This window comes from Tachysurus fulvidraco, chromosome 4, assembly GCF_022655615.1.
Source record: "Tachysurus fulvidraco isolate hzauxx_2018 chromosome 4, HZAU_PFXX_2.0, whole genome shotgun sequence".
Taxonomy (NCBI): domain Eukaryota; kingdom Metazoa; phylum Chordata; class Actinopteri; order Siluriformes; family Bagridae; genus Tachysurus; species Tachysurus fulvidraco.
In genome coordinates this window covers 11588635-11604201 of record NC_062521.1, presented here as the reverse complement: position 1 = coordinate 11604201, position 15567 = coordinate 11588635, and the positions used below count along the sequence as shown (strand labels likewise).

The 15567-nt window shown below is 37.4% G+C and overlaps 1 protein-coding gene across 4 annotated transcripts; it reads right to left on the bottom strand.

The window, feature by feature from the left end:
- Positions 1–951: 951 nt before the first annotated feature.
- Positions 952–12148, bottom strand: gng2 (guanine nucleotide binding protein (G protein), gamma 2). Of its 4 annotated transcripts, none has more exons than XM_027150361.2 (4): positions 11939–12148; positions 2855–2946; positions 1910–2030; positions 952–1804 (listed from the first exon to the last, which is right to left on the bottom strand). In XM_027150361.2, exons 3-4 carry the CDS (start codon positions 1994–1996, stop codon positions 1676–1678), a joined length of 216 nt encoding a protein of 71 aa, XP_027006162.1. In that variant the 5' UTR covers positions 1997–2030; positions 2855–2946; positions 11939–12148; the 3' UTR covers positions 952–1675. The 4 variants fall into 4 exon arrangements, with proteins under 4 accessions (XP_027006162.1, XP_027006160.1, XP_027006161.1 ...); XM_027150359.2 differs by having other exon boundaries at positions 1910–2033; positions 11939–12147; XM_027150360.2 differs by lacking the exon at positions 11939–12148 and adding an exon at positions 11626–11812.
- Positions 12149–15567: the final 3419 nt, after the last annotated feature.

Genomic DNA, 15567 nt, shown 5'->3' with positions numbered 1-15567 from the left:
TAGAGACTGCAATGTCTAATGGATACATAGTGCAGATGTGTAATCAATGGCAGAGATGTAGACTCAAAGAGCAGAGTTTAGTTTATTATTGTTGAGAAGAATAGTGAGATTTACAATTACAGTTGTGGCATTTGGCAGACCCTCTCTTATACAGAGTGGCACCTGAGTAGCTGAGGGTTAAAGGTCAAGGGCCCAGCAATGGCATCTTCGTGTGTCCTGGGATCCGAACTCACATTCTTCCAATCAGTAGTCCAACCAACATCTGTGTACAAAACTGTGGGTTTGTTCTGTTTATGTTGTCAGTTTTAGTAGTTATGTTTAAGTAATATTTGATATGAGGTGCCTTTGAAATTGTATTGAAGTATCGACTGAAGTAATTGACAAAATGCCATCCTTATAGACTGTAAATATTACATTATATAAGCAAGAAAATTCAATAAGCGAGGGACAGCAGTTCAGCAGAGAACACATCTGTATAATATTATGTAGCTGGAATTCCTTACTCTTATTAAGAGCAGAAAACTTTAAGTCACCCCTAAAGGAAAATTTGATAATTACCAAATTTCTAACACTATTTTTATGTAGCCATTTGATATGCCATTTTACAGAGCATAGTATTATATCTTATATAGATGTTATGTGACATTATATGTGCAAAAGCAGGCTTCTAACAATTTATTTTCAGAACAAGAAGTATAGTCTAGTATAATAGTCTATGCACTATAAAATATATTGGCGTGGCATTCTCCTAAAATTCTTACATGTATTTCTAAAACTAGTTTTGGAATTAATTTTGGTTAAAAATATAAGTATCTTAAAGTATCTATAATTGTAAGTATATATATGTCTTTTAATTATACATGCTAAAACTTTGTACAATTTTATTAACTTTTTTAATTAACTGAATTTAGAAATTCCTATCATTAAGAAAAAAAAGACTTGACCAATTTATAAGTTTTCATGCAGTTATTATTGGAATCACCACAGACATTCAAACCATACAGCACAACACAGTTGATTTTTTACAAATAGTAAAAAGACCTATATTTTGAAGGAGACAAAAATTAAACTGCCTGCTATACATAGTCAAATGTTGTAATCAGTTTCATAAAGATACGTATCTGTTAGGAATATTTGTATGTGTGCAAATCTTTCATAAAAAATGTTTTTACCTATCTATTATTATTAAATTAAAAAAAAAGTACATACGTAGAAAGCTACCTAAGTCATATATACCAAACTCATTTAAGAGAAATCAATGATTATTGAAATAGAGCAAACAAAGAATAAATCAGAACATTTCCATGATGAACCATGGTTCTCTGCTCAGTGATCAGCTTGAAAATCACAATCAACTTAATGGAATCAAACAAAACATTTGAATACCTCATAGGGACCACAAAATACCGCATTAATACTGCAATTTACACATCATATCCAGCTTGAGCTGCTGTAATGCCAGTTGCTCATGTTGGCTGTGCTTTCCCTTGTAAACATGCACAGCTCTGGCACTCCCTCCATGTTGGGGTTTTGCACGGGGTGCATGGAGAACCAGGTGAGGTTGAGGAGTCACCGCACGCCTGCCCCTCAGGCCTCTCTAAAAGGTTTACGTTCTTAACATCAATGTGTGTGGGTCCCAGATGGAGCAGGCATGCCCAAGGCCAGCCATCACTGCTTACAGGATGGCACAGAAGAACTTCTTCTCCCTGAAGGGATTCTCAGAAGCAGGCACAGGTGACAGCAGAGGGTCCTCCTTAGCGTGAGCTTCGCAGTATGACATCAGGTCTGCAGCCGCTTTAGACACCTGCCAGTGACAAACATGAAAAATGTTGCAGGTGGTAATTTAAAACACATCTTTCTGATTAATGCATTAGATAGCATGGTTTTCAACACATTTTTTCCCCCTCACCTTTATACGGTCGATGTTAGCTTCCATTTTGAGCTGTTCCACCAGTTTACGTGCCTGGGCGATGCTGGCAGTGTTGTTGCTAGCCATGAGTCTGCTGGACAGGGAGGCTTAAACACGAACACTACTGCACAAGGACACACAGCAATATTAATTATGTTTGTACACTGATTCATGTGCCACAAAATCACATGGTTGAAAATTTCCTTTTAATACCACTGCGTCATTGTGAAACTGCCTCTTATGCTGCCTAGCAACACCATGAGATAGGAAGCACGGATTTGACTGTCTTTGTGCTGAATTGTTTTCTTTACACATACTGAAAGAAACAACTAACACTGATATGAAATGTACTATAGGTTTTGCTATCTGGTAGTGTTCCATTTTCCTTCTCTTTTAGAAAAGCTTGCACATGGATCCTACAAGATCCTGGATGTGTTTTGCAACTGTTTACCATGTGCAAATGATTGCATTGCCCAGTGGCTATAAATTGGACAGCTGCACAGACTTGCTACAAACAGCCCACATCATGCCAAAGATCAATAGGGTTGAGGTTTGATGACTGTAAATCATTAAAAATGTTAATGTGTAGATTTAGTTGTTATTCATGGCATATTTGCTTGCATGGATTTGGCCATGCTTCTTTGACCTCTTTGATGTACAAAATATATTTCATTTCCAAAATTAGTATAACTGTTGTTTGTAGGTCTGATGGCAGACGTGTGTGAGATGCTATACTAGAACTGGGTGTCATTATATCATAACAGTAGAAGAAATGGTTATGAGCGTGTGCCCTGGGACAGAGTGGGCATCCCATTTTGGGTGCATTCTCGCATCCAGTGTTATTTGAATTGGTTCTAGATCCCACATGTGAGGTATGACTTGGACCATATAATTTGTGTGAAGGTTGTGTATATACCTGATATTTAATCATTGTGTATACTGTACCTTAGATCACTCTTTAGTCTTTTCAGCTCACTCTATGCCTTGAATGTCACTGCTCAAGGTCTAGTCTTGTATCCCTCTGTTCAGACTCTGATCTATAGGAAAGATTAAAAAAAAAAAATTCTTGTGAAAATATCTACAAAGATATATAGTGTGCCACTGAGACACAAAAGACTTTGTTACACATATGTTTCATATACACACACAGACACACACACAGGCTTATCTAAAGAGCAACAACAGACAATCCCTCAGTAGTGCAGACTACTGAGTTAGCTCTACTGGGTGTCTACAACACAGACTGATCTCTGCATGATATTTCCCAGTTATTAATGTGATGTGGTAGGGTTTGTGTGTGTGTGTGTGTGTGTGTGTGTGTGTGTGTGTGTGTGTGTGTGTGTGTGTGTGTGTGTGTGTGTGTGTCACTGTTGTTTAATATTGCCACATGGATAACAACGCCATGCTGTGTGAAAGAGTGTGCGAGTGTGCATTTAGGCTTTGTGTTGTTTGTTCCCTTACATGGATATTGATAGCATGCTGTGACACACCTGTCAAGACTGTAAGCTCAAAGGGTGTGTGGTGTATTAGAGTTTTAAATCTCAGTAGGCCCATCTGCAGAAAGGTTAACCACAAAGGCCTACTAATGAGAGAGAGCAGCAGGGGGCGCCAATGTGTCAGCTGTCACTGACCCCGGTCTCACTAATGAGTCTGGCTCAGCCTGCTGGCTTATATATATCCAGAGAGAGAGAGGAAGTACCCAAGCAGCCTTTGACAGAACTGAACTATTATTTGCTTTACAATATTGCATCAGTTATTTGATGATTCATCACAAGTGTGTGATCTGCACTATTTCTAATTAAATAATTGCTGGCACAAGTTAAATTCATCAGGGAACATGTCTTACTAAAAAAAACTCTTTAATAAAGTGAGTCTCCTGTTGTCCACATCATTATTTATGATGTTCTCTTTATTACCAGATTACATCCCAATCACATTTCCTGGACTTATTGCATTATTTCACTGAAGTCACTGTGTCATGTTCTAAGCCACATTTAACAACGTTATTGTTGCATGCAGGAAGCAGAGCCCCACTGGGAATTCAGCCTAAAACGGTGTTTGTACTCCCCAGAATAGCTCAGATCTAAATTGACCAACTGCTGTTGCTGGTCTCATTTTCATCCTGAAGCTGATTACTGAAAAAGAGGAGTAAACCTTGTCAAAACCTTTATTCTCTGTTAAACATGACAAGTCAGTGGTTTGGACAATTATTCATTAGTGCCCTTCATTAAGACTTGGGGAAAAATGTCACACTGAAACCAGCAACCCCTCTTTTGCAATGAACATCAGTTGCTAGGCAACCAAGATGGCAAAGCATCCATGAGAGGTGAAATGTTCCACTCTGAAATCAACACTGAGGCCAGAGCCAGGCCAAGCATACAGGAACTCACATTTAAATAGCTGAGAGAGGATATCAGAGCCAGCCCAGCCTTGCTAAGTCAAAACTATACTGCCTTATAACAACTCATAACATCAGCATAAATTTTAAACAGTGAAACTTTGGATCTCAGTTCCTGTTTGTCCTCACATCATACTGCTCACTGTTTTTACCTTATAGGGGCTCAATGTGTGAGCAAGCAAGCAAGGAAAAGACAGAGAAAGAGAGAGAGACAGAGAGAGAGAGAGAGAGAGAGAGAGAGAGAGAGAGAGAGAGAGAGAGAGAGAGAGAGAGAGAGAGAGGTGGGTATGTGAGAGAAGTGCACTAGGTACGTATGTTAACCTAAGAGTTTGGCCAGACTCGACAATGTGCTTACTGTGGTATGTGAGGTGAAAGAGGTACGGGAAGTGGGAGGATTCCTGAGGTTGGTGTATCTCAGTGATCATAAGGTGTACATATCCTTGCAGTGAATGTGTATTCTTTCAATGTTTCCCTTAGAAAATGATCAAAATCAGAGGATGTGTTTCAGAGGGCAGAAGGATTATGAATTGTCACTCTCGTTATTCAGCTGTCTACTAAGGATAGTCTTTACGTCCCTTTTCAACGTTATAAAACATAAACTTAAATTTGTGATTTTAAAAAATGCTTTGGAAACTCTTTCTCTGGGGTGAATTAATAGGTGCTGTTGGTTTTACCATCCAAATGGTCAAATCTGAAAGAAGCTCACCAACACCCGTCCACCTACACATACACTCACAAACACAATCACCCTCTAATAACTTATCTCTGGCTACTTTACTGCAGCTGTAAAGCCTCTTTAAAAGGTGTGAAGCAGCTCACAAAGAGAACTTTCACATAAAAAAAATGCCCATTATGAAGATTAGTCCTACAGTCTCTTTGTTGCTGTATGATTTTGTGTCTGCGTGCATGTTTGGAGAAATGGCACCCTCTCTTCCTCTTTCCATATGTTGTTCTGTCTTTCACTCACATCTTAAACCCCTGTCTTTCTCTTCCCCATTTCTGCAGTCTGTCAGTGGTGTGAAACTATTGCTTTGCTTATTTACTGCCAATCTCTACATCAGCATGAATCTCATACAAAGACAAGACTTATTTTTATGTAGAAATTAATTTATGAATGAAGAGGACAGTCCGTCCAAAATCTTCGATAGGTGTTTAAATAGGTTTTGATCTATTGAACTGTGAAGGCCATAGGATTTAATTCATATCATTGTCATACCTTTCAAGCTTTCACTGAGCTCCCATACCCTAAGGATTTCATTTTGAGAGACCTCATTCCCATCATATTCTATATAGATATATATTTTAAGCTAAATGAGACATAGCAGTGGGTTATTTATTTGGATAAAACAACCTCCTGGCAGAGGCAACTACTTTTATGTGGTATTAAAATCTGTAGTTAAAAAGATCATAGCACCCTTTTGCTATAAAATGGTTACAGGTACAAGGCTCTTGAAAATCTAAAACCTCGAGTCATTTAAAAAATGTGGTCTAATTAATGTGGTCTAAATGTAGTTTTGTAGTCATTAGATGAAGTCTTCCAGAAAATGCTTCATTTATAAAATATTGTATAAATGAATATGTTTTAATACAATTTGTGTTTCTCCTTTAAAAAAATTTGCCATGTTAAGAAATGGTGCTAAAATAATTCCAGACAGGAATCGCCGTGGACAATGATGTTTGCGGATGACATTGTGATCTGGTATGAGAGTAGAGAGCAGGTGGAGGAACACCTGGAAAGGTGGAGGTCTGCTTTGAAAAGAAAAGGAATGAAAGTCGGTCGTAGTAAGACAAAATATATGTGTATGAACGAGAGTGAGGGAAGTAGAACAGTGAGGTTACAGTTGGCCGAGGTCAAGAAAGTGCAGAAGTTTAAGTATTTGGGTTCAACCATCCAGTGTGGAAAAGGGAGTGTGGAAAAGAGGTGAAGAGGCGAGTACAGGTGGGTTGGAGTGGGTGGAGAAAAGTTTCCAAAGTGTTGTGTGACAGAAGAGTGTCAGCTAGAATCAAAGGAAAGGTGTACAAGACAGTAATGAGACCAGCTATGCCATATGGGTTAGAGACTGTAGCAGTGAGGAAAAGACATGAGGCAGAGATGAAGGTAGCAGAGATGAGGATGCTGAGGTTCTCTTTATGAGTGATGAGGATGGACAGAATTAGGAACGAGCACATCAGAGGGACAGCTCAGGGTGGCTGTTTTGGGGAGAGATTGAAATGGTTTGGACATGAACAGAGGAGGGAGATGGTTACATTGGTAAAAGGATGTTGGAGATGAAGCTGCCAGGTAAGAGGTCAGGAGGAAGGCCAAAGAGGAGATATATGGAGGTGTTAAAGGAGGACATGAAGTTAAATGGTGCGAGAGTAGAGGATGCTGAGGATAGAGTTGGGTGGAAATAGATGATTCGATGTGGCGAAAAGCCAAAATTAGAAGCAGAAGAAGATAAATAATCCTGTAAGAGAAAACGAGAAAGAAGAAATATAGTTTTAAATTTTATTTATGTTTTGCAATTTTTTTTATTCTAATACAATTGAAAGTACAGTACATCAAAAGAATGCTAAATATTTTAAGCTTTTATAGCTTCCTCTCTCGATCTAAAACATGGACCAGTTTCTCTTCCAGAGAAGCTTTGCAGCACCAAGGAATTCCACATTCATGAACTGCTTTCAAGCAATATTTAATCTTTTCACAAATTCGCTACATCAATAGATATTTTGAAAGCAGTTTGAAACTAGATCTGAGTCATTGCTATAACATCATTTTACACACTCTAGTAAAAAAGGTTCTATTTGGATCCTTTAAAGGTTCCAGTGGAACAACTGAAAAAGCTTTAAGGATCAAAAGTGTTGTGAACACACCCAAGTCAAGCCAACTCTAAGCAATGTGCTTACACTAACTTCTGAGTAAAATCACACACAAGTGCAATCCATGGAATAACTGGTATAAGGATTAAAATAGTGGGGTTGTGCTGTTTTAGGAAAAATATCAACAATGCAATGCAATGTGGTGTAATAAGTAACCGCCACAAAGTTTCCTTAAGCATTTATTTCCCTACAAGACAGCAATTTGGCAAAAATATTTTTTGATTAAAGGACTTACTTTTTAGCTGCCATTTGTTTATTTTGTGTGTGTGTGGGGGTATATGTTTGGGAATACATTTACAGCATTTAGCAGACCCCTTATACAGAGTGACTTACTTATTTTTTTTAAATATCAGTTTATACAACCAATAAAGGACCTTGCTCAGGAGCCCAGCAGTGGCAGTATGGTTTGGTGGACCTGGGATACAAACTCAACCACTAGGCTACCACACCTTAACCACTAGGCTACCACATCTTGCTAATATGTTCTATGATAGGTGTTCTCAAATTTTATGTTTTGATGACCCAAATCTGCTGAAAATTTGTGGTAATTTTGGAACATTTCTAGCTCCTCCTAATACTGGAGCGTTTGCTTGAATTTGCTTTTCTGCAATTCTGAAATTGCAAAATAATAGAGGGACTCACTTACAGAATATTGTAGATTTTAAAGATTGTTCCTCAACAGACTCAATGAGAGACAATGGAGACAAAATTCCAGGTTGGAAATATAATGACAATAGAGACCCATTGCAAATGCTATATATATATCTGTCAGAAAACCTCTTCAATATTCAACAGGGCTGTGATAAAGGTGTAAAATAAAGCCCTTTCCTCTGGCAACTTACAGTCATGTACACACTCTAGTGAACCCAACCCTAGGACACAAGCCTGTTATTTCCTGGGGTGAGTGACTCAGCTGTTAGACTACTCATTTGTTTCTCATCAACATGGTCTCTGATAAAGAGTGTGCTTTGTTCCCTAAAGGTTTGATTATAGCAAACATTTTCACACACTTCAGTTCATTAACACTGTGCCTGTGTGCATATCTGTGCATCCAAGTTCATTTTCACCATTTGATAGACTGAAATGTGCAGCATACATTTCATCCCATCCCTTGTTGAAAATTATAACATGTTAATATATAACAGAAGTCCACTTTGTATATTCAAACTATAAACTGCAGTGCAATTCAAAGAGAGAAGTTCGAGAACTAGCTTTACACCATGGGTCACCGAGTGGTTGCCTCCACATCTGTCTTCAGTCACACAAGCATTTACAGTATATCAGAAAGTACACCAACTATTCAATTTGCTGTGTTCTTGTTTAGCTACATCAGTCATAAACCTTTGTGTTAATTATATACTATTATATTTCTGAGCAGCATGTGCAAGAAGCATAACTCCAAGTTATTACTCCACTGTTCAAATGGGCTGTGAAATGTTTATTCTCTGAGTAGAAAGCTTTTAAATCATGCAGCCCCTCCTGACCTGGTTTTAGCTCTTCACAGCTGCAGATGAAGAACAAACAGCAACAAGTCCAAGCACTGTTTCACACCCAGTCCATCCTTGAGGATTAAGAGAACAATCTGGACAGCGTTAAAAATGTTCAATACTAAAACAAGTGCAGTCTTGTTTAGGCTGTTATTTAAAAGGATGCTGCCATATGTATTTGATTAACAGATTAGAAAAGCATATGCAACATAATATTATTTGGAAATTCTAAGCTGGGATGTGTTATATGTATTATGTTCTTATATGATTTTTTCTCATCATTTGTGCATGTTGACCACAATCATAATTTGCACATGGGTTACAGTAAAAATTAGATGAGACAAATTGCAGGTCTTTCACCTGAATTAGGGCTTGAAAAGGCTTTAATGATACCAGTTCCAGAGAACACTTTGTTTCCAGGGAAACAGGAGCAAGTGTCTGAGTGTGTGTGTGTGTGTGTGTGTGTGTGTGTGTGTGTGTGTGTGTGTGTGTGTGTGTGTGTGTGTTGCTGAAGGACTGGTATAAACATGGCTTCCTTCAAAATGGACCACATGCCAAGAACTCCCAAGACTCCGGAGAAGTTAATAACATTCCAAACATTCAGACCAATGCACTCTGCACACTTTACAGCAGAATATGTGTAAAATTCTTAGTACTGACATAAATATTAATCAGTTTAACATAAAATGTTAGAGCTGGCATTTACTGAATATTGATTTCAGGTAGTGATTAGTTTTAATTCAATTGATATTATAGTTATATCAACGAATCAATGCAGCTTTTCCAAAACACATTTTATTAAGGTTTTCTCCAAACGTATTCTTGAGAAACATATTTATTTATGACAGGAGTTCATTATCTTTGTTGACTCCCCATAAGTGTTAAGCATTGAATATGCTCAAATTATACTGCTTATAAACCAAACCACATCAAAAGTTGCATATGACATCAACATTCAATATCACTAAATTAATCACTAAATGATTCAGTGAATTCTAATAATTTTAGTAAAAATTATGTCAATATTTAACCAACCAAAACCAATGTTTAAACCTCCAGAACACATTAGAAAGTCAAGCCTTGAATTTCTTTCTCTTGTTACTATCTAACTTTTTGAATATATTCTTTTCAGTTACTGAATAATTCATACCAGATAACAGACTGTAGTATTTACTTAAAGATAAATAACTAAATAATAATGCTTGGGGTTCAAGGGGTAAATATATATATATATATATATATATATATATATATATATATATATATATTAGTGAACAAAAAATTGTGACATGTCATGCTGCCCTAATTCAGACACAATTTTATGTGATTTAATGTGTTGATAAACATTCTAAGGTACTTTTTAAATAGGTTTAAAATGTGTACATATAACATATACTGAATCATCAAAGTATTAATACAGGTTACATTATACGCCATTTTAAAATCAAAGCATAGTTAGACCCACATGGCTAATAGTCTTTCACTGTGAGAAGGAGATGATTTGCAGTGTGTGTGTGTGTGTGTGTGTGTGTGTGTGTGTGTGTGTGTGTGTGTGTGTGTGTGTGTGTGTGTGTGTGTGTGTGTGTGTGTGTGTGTGTGCGCGCGTGTGTGTGCAGAGTAATTATCTGGGGCCCAGCGTGGACAAAAGCTGCTAACTCATTCCAATTCTGTGATGACTGGTTTGACATTTGACAAGGCTTAATCATGATCATGTTTTTTCCCTTAGCATTGGCTGAAAAGCATGGAGGGGTCATGATTATGTTTTCTGCTTCTTTTTAAGTGGCTGTGTTTGGGTGTTGGTAGCATACATGCATTTCAAGCATCAAATAAATAAATAAATAAAAATTGAAAATAGCACCATAAAATGACACATACACACACTCACAGCTGTGCATTTTTCCTTAATAGTTTTTTTATTCACTGTCCATTTCATACAATATATATGTGTGTGTTTGTGTGGTTTGTGTGTGTGTGTGTGTGTGTGTGTGTGTGTATATATATATATATATAGTTAAACATCTATGCCACAGGATAAATCATATACCACAATGCCTGAATGTAACAAGATGCTCACTGTTACATAACATGGCATGTCGCTGTGGTAAGCACAGAAGAAAAAAATGGCAAGCAACAGGGAGACAGATAAAAGCTCACGTTATGTATTTCAGGCAAGGTGTGATCTATGTTGCTTCAGTATATAGTGTGTTATGTGGCCCATTTAATGAATTGACTGATGAGCTGCATTGCTGTAACAAAAAGCAATGAATCATCAGCCTCCCTTTACACACCCAAATATCTCTTAATAATCCTTCCGTACAGGGAAGCAAGACTGTTTGACCGTTATGAGAATTCACCAGGGACTCCTTGGGGATTCCTTGCAAATATGCTACTTTTTTCCTCCCTCAGCCATCGTTCTTTCTCCAGTATCTTCTTTATCCCCTCCCCCATTTTTTCATGAATCCCTTTTTCTAACAAATACACAGAGGAAGTACAAACTGATCTAAAAGCCATTCTCTACCAGGCTACACAAGGCACACTGTAGGAGTGAATTCATGTCTTATTCTTTATTTAATAATAAGCTTTCGAGCTCTTCTGGGAGCCCTCTTCTGTCCATGTTAACGATGATGTGTACCGACACACATGCAATAGCTATGGATAAGTGGTGTCTCCACACAACACCGCCCTGATGGAACCTTCTACAAAGAGCTACACAATCGCATACAAAGGCAAAACTCACAACACTACATTAATCAAATACACATGTACATTCAACCTAACCCAGGTACGTACATTCAGCCAAAAACACACAAGGATGAGGAGATGCCACATTTTCTCACATTCGATTTTGTTGGGTTCTGCTGTAACGCCCACCTATCTCACAGATAGATCTCCCTCTCTCACATACATGCACAAGTACACATCTGCAGCTTCTTCCTTTTCACAGTGAGCTGATGTGAAAGTCAGCAGCTTACCTTTTCAGAGAGGTTTTGTATCTGTTTTTTTCTTCTCAGAGACTCCAATATGGCACAGGATGCGGTAGTAGTAGCCAAAGATTCTATCACACATCAACTATCCCTCTTCCTCACACTTTTGCAACACACACCCATAAACACACACGCACACACAAACTGTCGGCTACACCACTCTGGCTGACAGCTCTTCTCATGCTCCGCCCAACAGAGTGTAATCACTCTGGAAGCCAACTCAAACCCACTTCCCCCTCTCTCTGGGAGCACACACTTGCACATAACCAGATATTTTCCAAAGGAATACAAAGGGTCTTACCTGCTTTTCCTAATACAGCTGGTTCAGATGGTTGCTTTCATACCCCTTTATCTTGGTCTGCCAGGCACCTTTTTAACTTCAGCACCTGAGGCTCTAATTGTAATGCATGTGATGTGGTGCAGTTCTGCCAGTACAGTTGTTCCTATACACAACCTCTATCGTTCACAGCATTCACAGGGCAGCCAGTCCTGTGCTGTGGCTCTGGTACAGTGTTGACAGCAAGAATAGATAAATGTGCCCAATTGCCCCTCCCCCAAAGAGCGTGACTGGGAAGGGGGGGGGGATTTATCCTTTTTTCTTAAAATCTAAACTCATTCTCTTTCTCTATGCATTTTTTGCATGTGCAAACTTACATACTCACATACACAGTGTGTAATAATCCAAATGTCCAAACTCCTTTAATCTTCAGATTGACAATATTAGCCAGAGAAGATTAAAAATATTCCAGGTGGCACCCTACAGACAAAGGCTGCACACGCACACACACACACACACACACACACACACACACACACACACACACACACACACACACACACACATAAAGAAGCTAAACAAGCAATATGTTTGGGATTGAATAGAACGTTGGATGGGTGGATGGAGTAGAATAATAATTACAATTATAAGGAATGATACAGGAGTCAGAATGGGAATATATTTGAGAGTAGTTAAGGGTATGTTTAAACAACACTTATGAAAGTTGATGTAAAAATTTCATTGTAATAATTTCATCACTAATCTTTCTTACTATTTCTTAGACCAGTTAATGCAATCATACACAATGCATATCTGCTCTGTTTACTGAAAAATCCCCTGCTACATAAATATGTATACATATTTCACACACACATGTATGTATATATACATTTGTGTGTTTGTTTGTCTGTTCGTGTACGTGTTTTATTATTTTATTGGGGGGGTATCAGTGGCAGCTGCTGTCCTGCACCATTGCCCTGTGGAATTACTACAAGGTCATCAGTGTAGACACTGTCACCCAGAGCTTCACACATGCCCATTGAACAAAGCCTCCAGTCAGCCATAGCCACAACAGTATGCACACATACAGATGCTTATCTTGAATGTGTTTTTGCATTGACTAAGGCCTTGTTCCAATTTTAGACATCTTTTGCTAATCTTAATCACATACAAATTCAATGAGCCAGTAAACAAAGAAAATCTCCACTCTGAAAACTTAACACAACAGTATGGCTATACACTTTGGATGGAATAGTTTTAGGTGGTAATTCATGTGGCCTTATTCACTATGCTGCATGAAACATAAGTACATGAGAAAGAAAGCAAAAAAAAAAATGGGCTAGAAGAATGAAAAATAAGGTGGGGGAGGGAAAGAGAAGGAGAAAAGAAGGAGGAGGGCAGTATGACGAAGACAGCTGATGAAATGGATTTCCCCTGTAGTCACCATGGCAACAGTAGTGGTAGATGAACGATTTCCTGTACAGCTGGGTAGCTGTAAGCAATAGAATTACAAGAACAACATATTCTCTGTCAGAACAAAATCCAACAGTACAAGATCATATTAATATTATCTAATCTAACAATTCTTCCCATCACATGATTAAATCCAATAATTTATATCAACAAATGAAGAATCAGGCCCAACCCTAAGAAAGACAGATACACAAACTATAGCATCAATCCAAAAGCCACAATTATTAGTGTTGTATCTTTAATAATTCTATGTTTTTCTTTTGTTTTTGTTTTTTTCAAAGAATAGATCCTCTCTCATTTGACACATGGGCTGATTTATTTCCCTGTCAAACGTTGCAATTTTTGCATGCATTTTACATTTTTTTATTACATTTTATGATTTTCTTATTTTAAGCTAAATTCAGACACATGGGAACATTTTTGGATTTCCATATTGTCTAAGATTAACAACACAAAATACCAAACATGATATGTTTTTCTCAATCAACTGTGATGTTGACCACACCCACTTATATCAAGTCACATGATGTTTTATTTCAGGCAGATCCTGTTCAAGGGCTTATTAGCATATGAAAATGTTTTAGAGGTTTTTTTTTACTTTTTTTTCCAGGTCCAAATTTTTTTGATGTCAAAAAAAGTATTTGGGTTTAAAACAAAACATATATTAATGTTAGATATAAAAAAAAAACATAAATAGTAGAAACTTTAAAAATTATAATGCTAATACCTGACCTTGTATTATACTCAGTAAAGCAATATTTTCTAGATTTAATATCAATCGTATAAGATTGTAATAACAAGGTGTGTTTTCAGTATTTACCTATGTTGTTCGGTTAGCTCATTCCATTAGCTTGGTGCCAGTTCAGAGAAGAATCTTGAGGAACATCAGCCTTGTGTCTTGAGGGATGTTGGGTTAGGTTGGACCATGCTAGTAGCTCCAATGGAAACTGGTGTAGAGCAGGTGGTGGGATATGGGTTTTGTATACAAACATCAGTGTATTCAATCGTATATGGACACTTACAAACAGCCAGCTGAGGAAAAGCAGCCACAGTGTTGTGTGGTAGAATTTGTTTGAAGGAGTACAGATGCATTCTGTTCAGGGTATGACCTGTTGTGCTGCTCTGCCATATTTGAACTGGTAACAATACTATGTCTAATTACCATGTCTAACATCTAATTCAACTACTATTCCAAACTTTGAATCTTGACAAGATTGTATTTTGTGCATTAAGTACTAAATTCCCTAAGTACTAATATATATACCACCACTTGATGAAATGGTGACTAAAACCTGTCTACAGTCAAGCTACTAAACCATGTGATTCAAAAACAAAATACAAGGTTTTTTTATTTGGGGCTCTGTGAGAATAAGAGACAGCTATCTGTCAGGTCCATTACACTATATACATACACTATATTCACTATATACACTAGTTTTCACTAATGAGCTTACAACAATATATCCAACACTGCCACCTTGTGACAATAGGCCGAAATGTAAGATTCTTTATATAAAATTATATATTCTATACAATTCTAAAATCCTGTGAGAAAATGACTTTGTATACAACAATGTGCATTTATTAACTTAAGGCCAGTTTGAAAGAGGATTATTATGGTACAAATAAAATCTTTTAATCCAAATATACTCTACAATTGTATGAGTGATATTAAAATTCCATTGGCTAGTTAAAATGCCTGACAGCAAGCCAGTGTTCAAATAGTTCAATATTTAAATGCAAGAATGCAGAACAAACCTTACAACAGTAACATTGCAGTAACCACTCTTTAGATTTTATTCCGTTTCAAACGCTTATTAGAAAACACTAATTCAAACATTTAGGCCTAGGCCTATATGTGCTTGTCTTTATGAGCTTGCATAATTCAAATTCAGTTGTGAAACAAGTTTTTATTGCATTGCCAAGTACAGTGGCTTTTAAAATTAAATGCAAATGCAGAGTTACTCATCCACCCTCTACTCTGTCAAAAAAAGGCATAAAAATCCAGTGTGCATTTGCTTTTTCAATCAATAAATCTCTCTCTCTCTCTCACACACACACACACACACACACACACACACACACACACACACACACACATTATTGACATGATTTTTGAAGGTTTTTAATGGTGCAACCAATGTATGAACCCCAGATTTCTGATCCAGGCAGTTGATCTC

Coding starts and splice junctions, on each gene's coding strand:
- gng2 (XM_027150361.2), bottom strand. CDS start 1,996: ATGGCTAGCAACAACACTGCCAGCATCGCCCAGGCACGTAAACTGGTG. Junction 1,805..1,909: donor CTAACATCGACCGTATAAAG/GTGAGGGGGAAA, acceptor TGTCACTGGCAG/GTGTCTAAAGCGGCTGCAGA.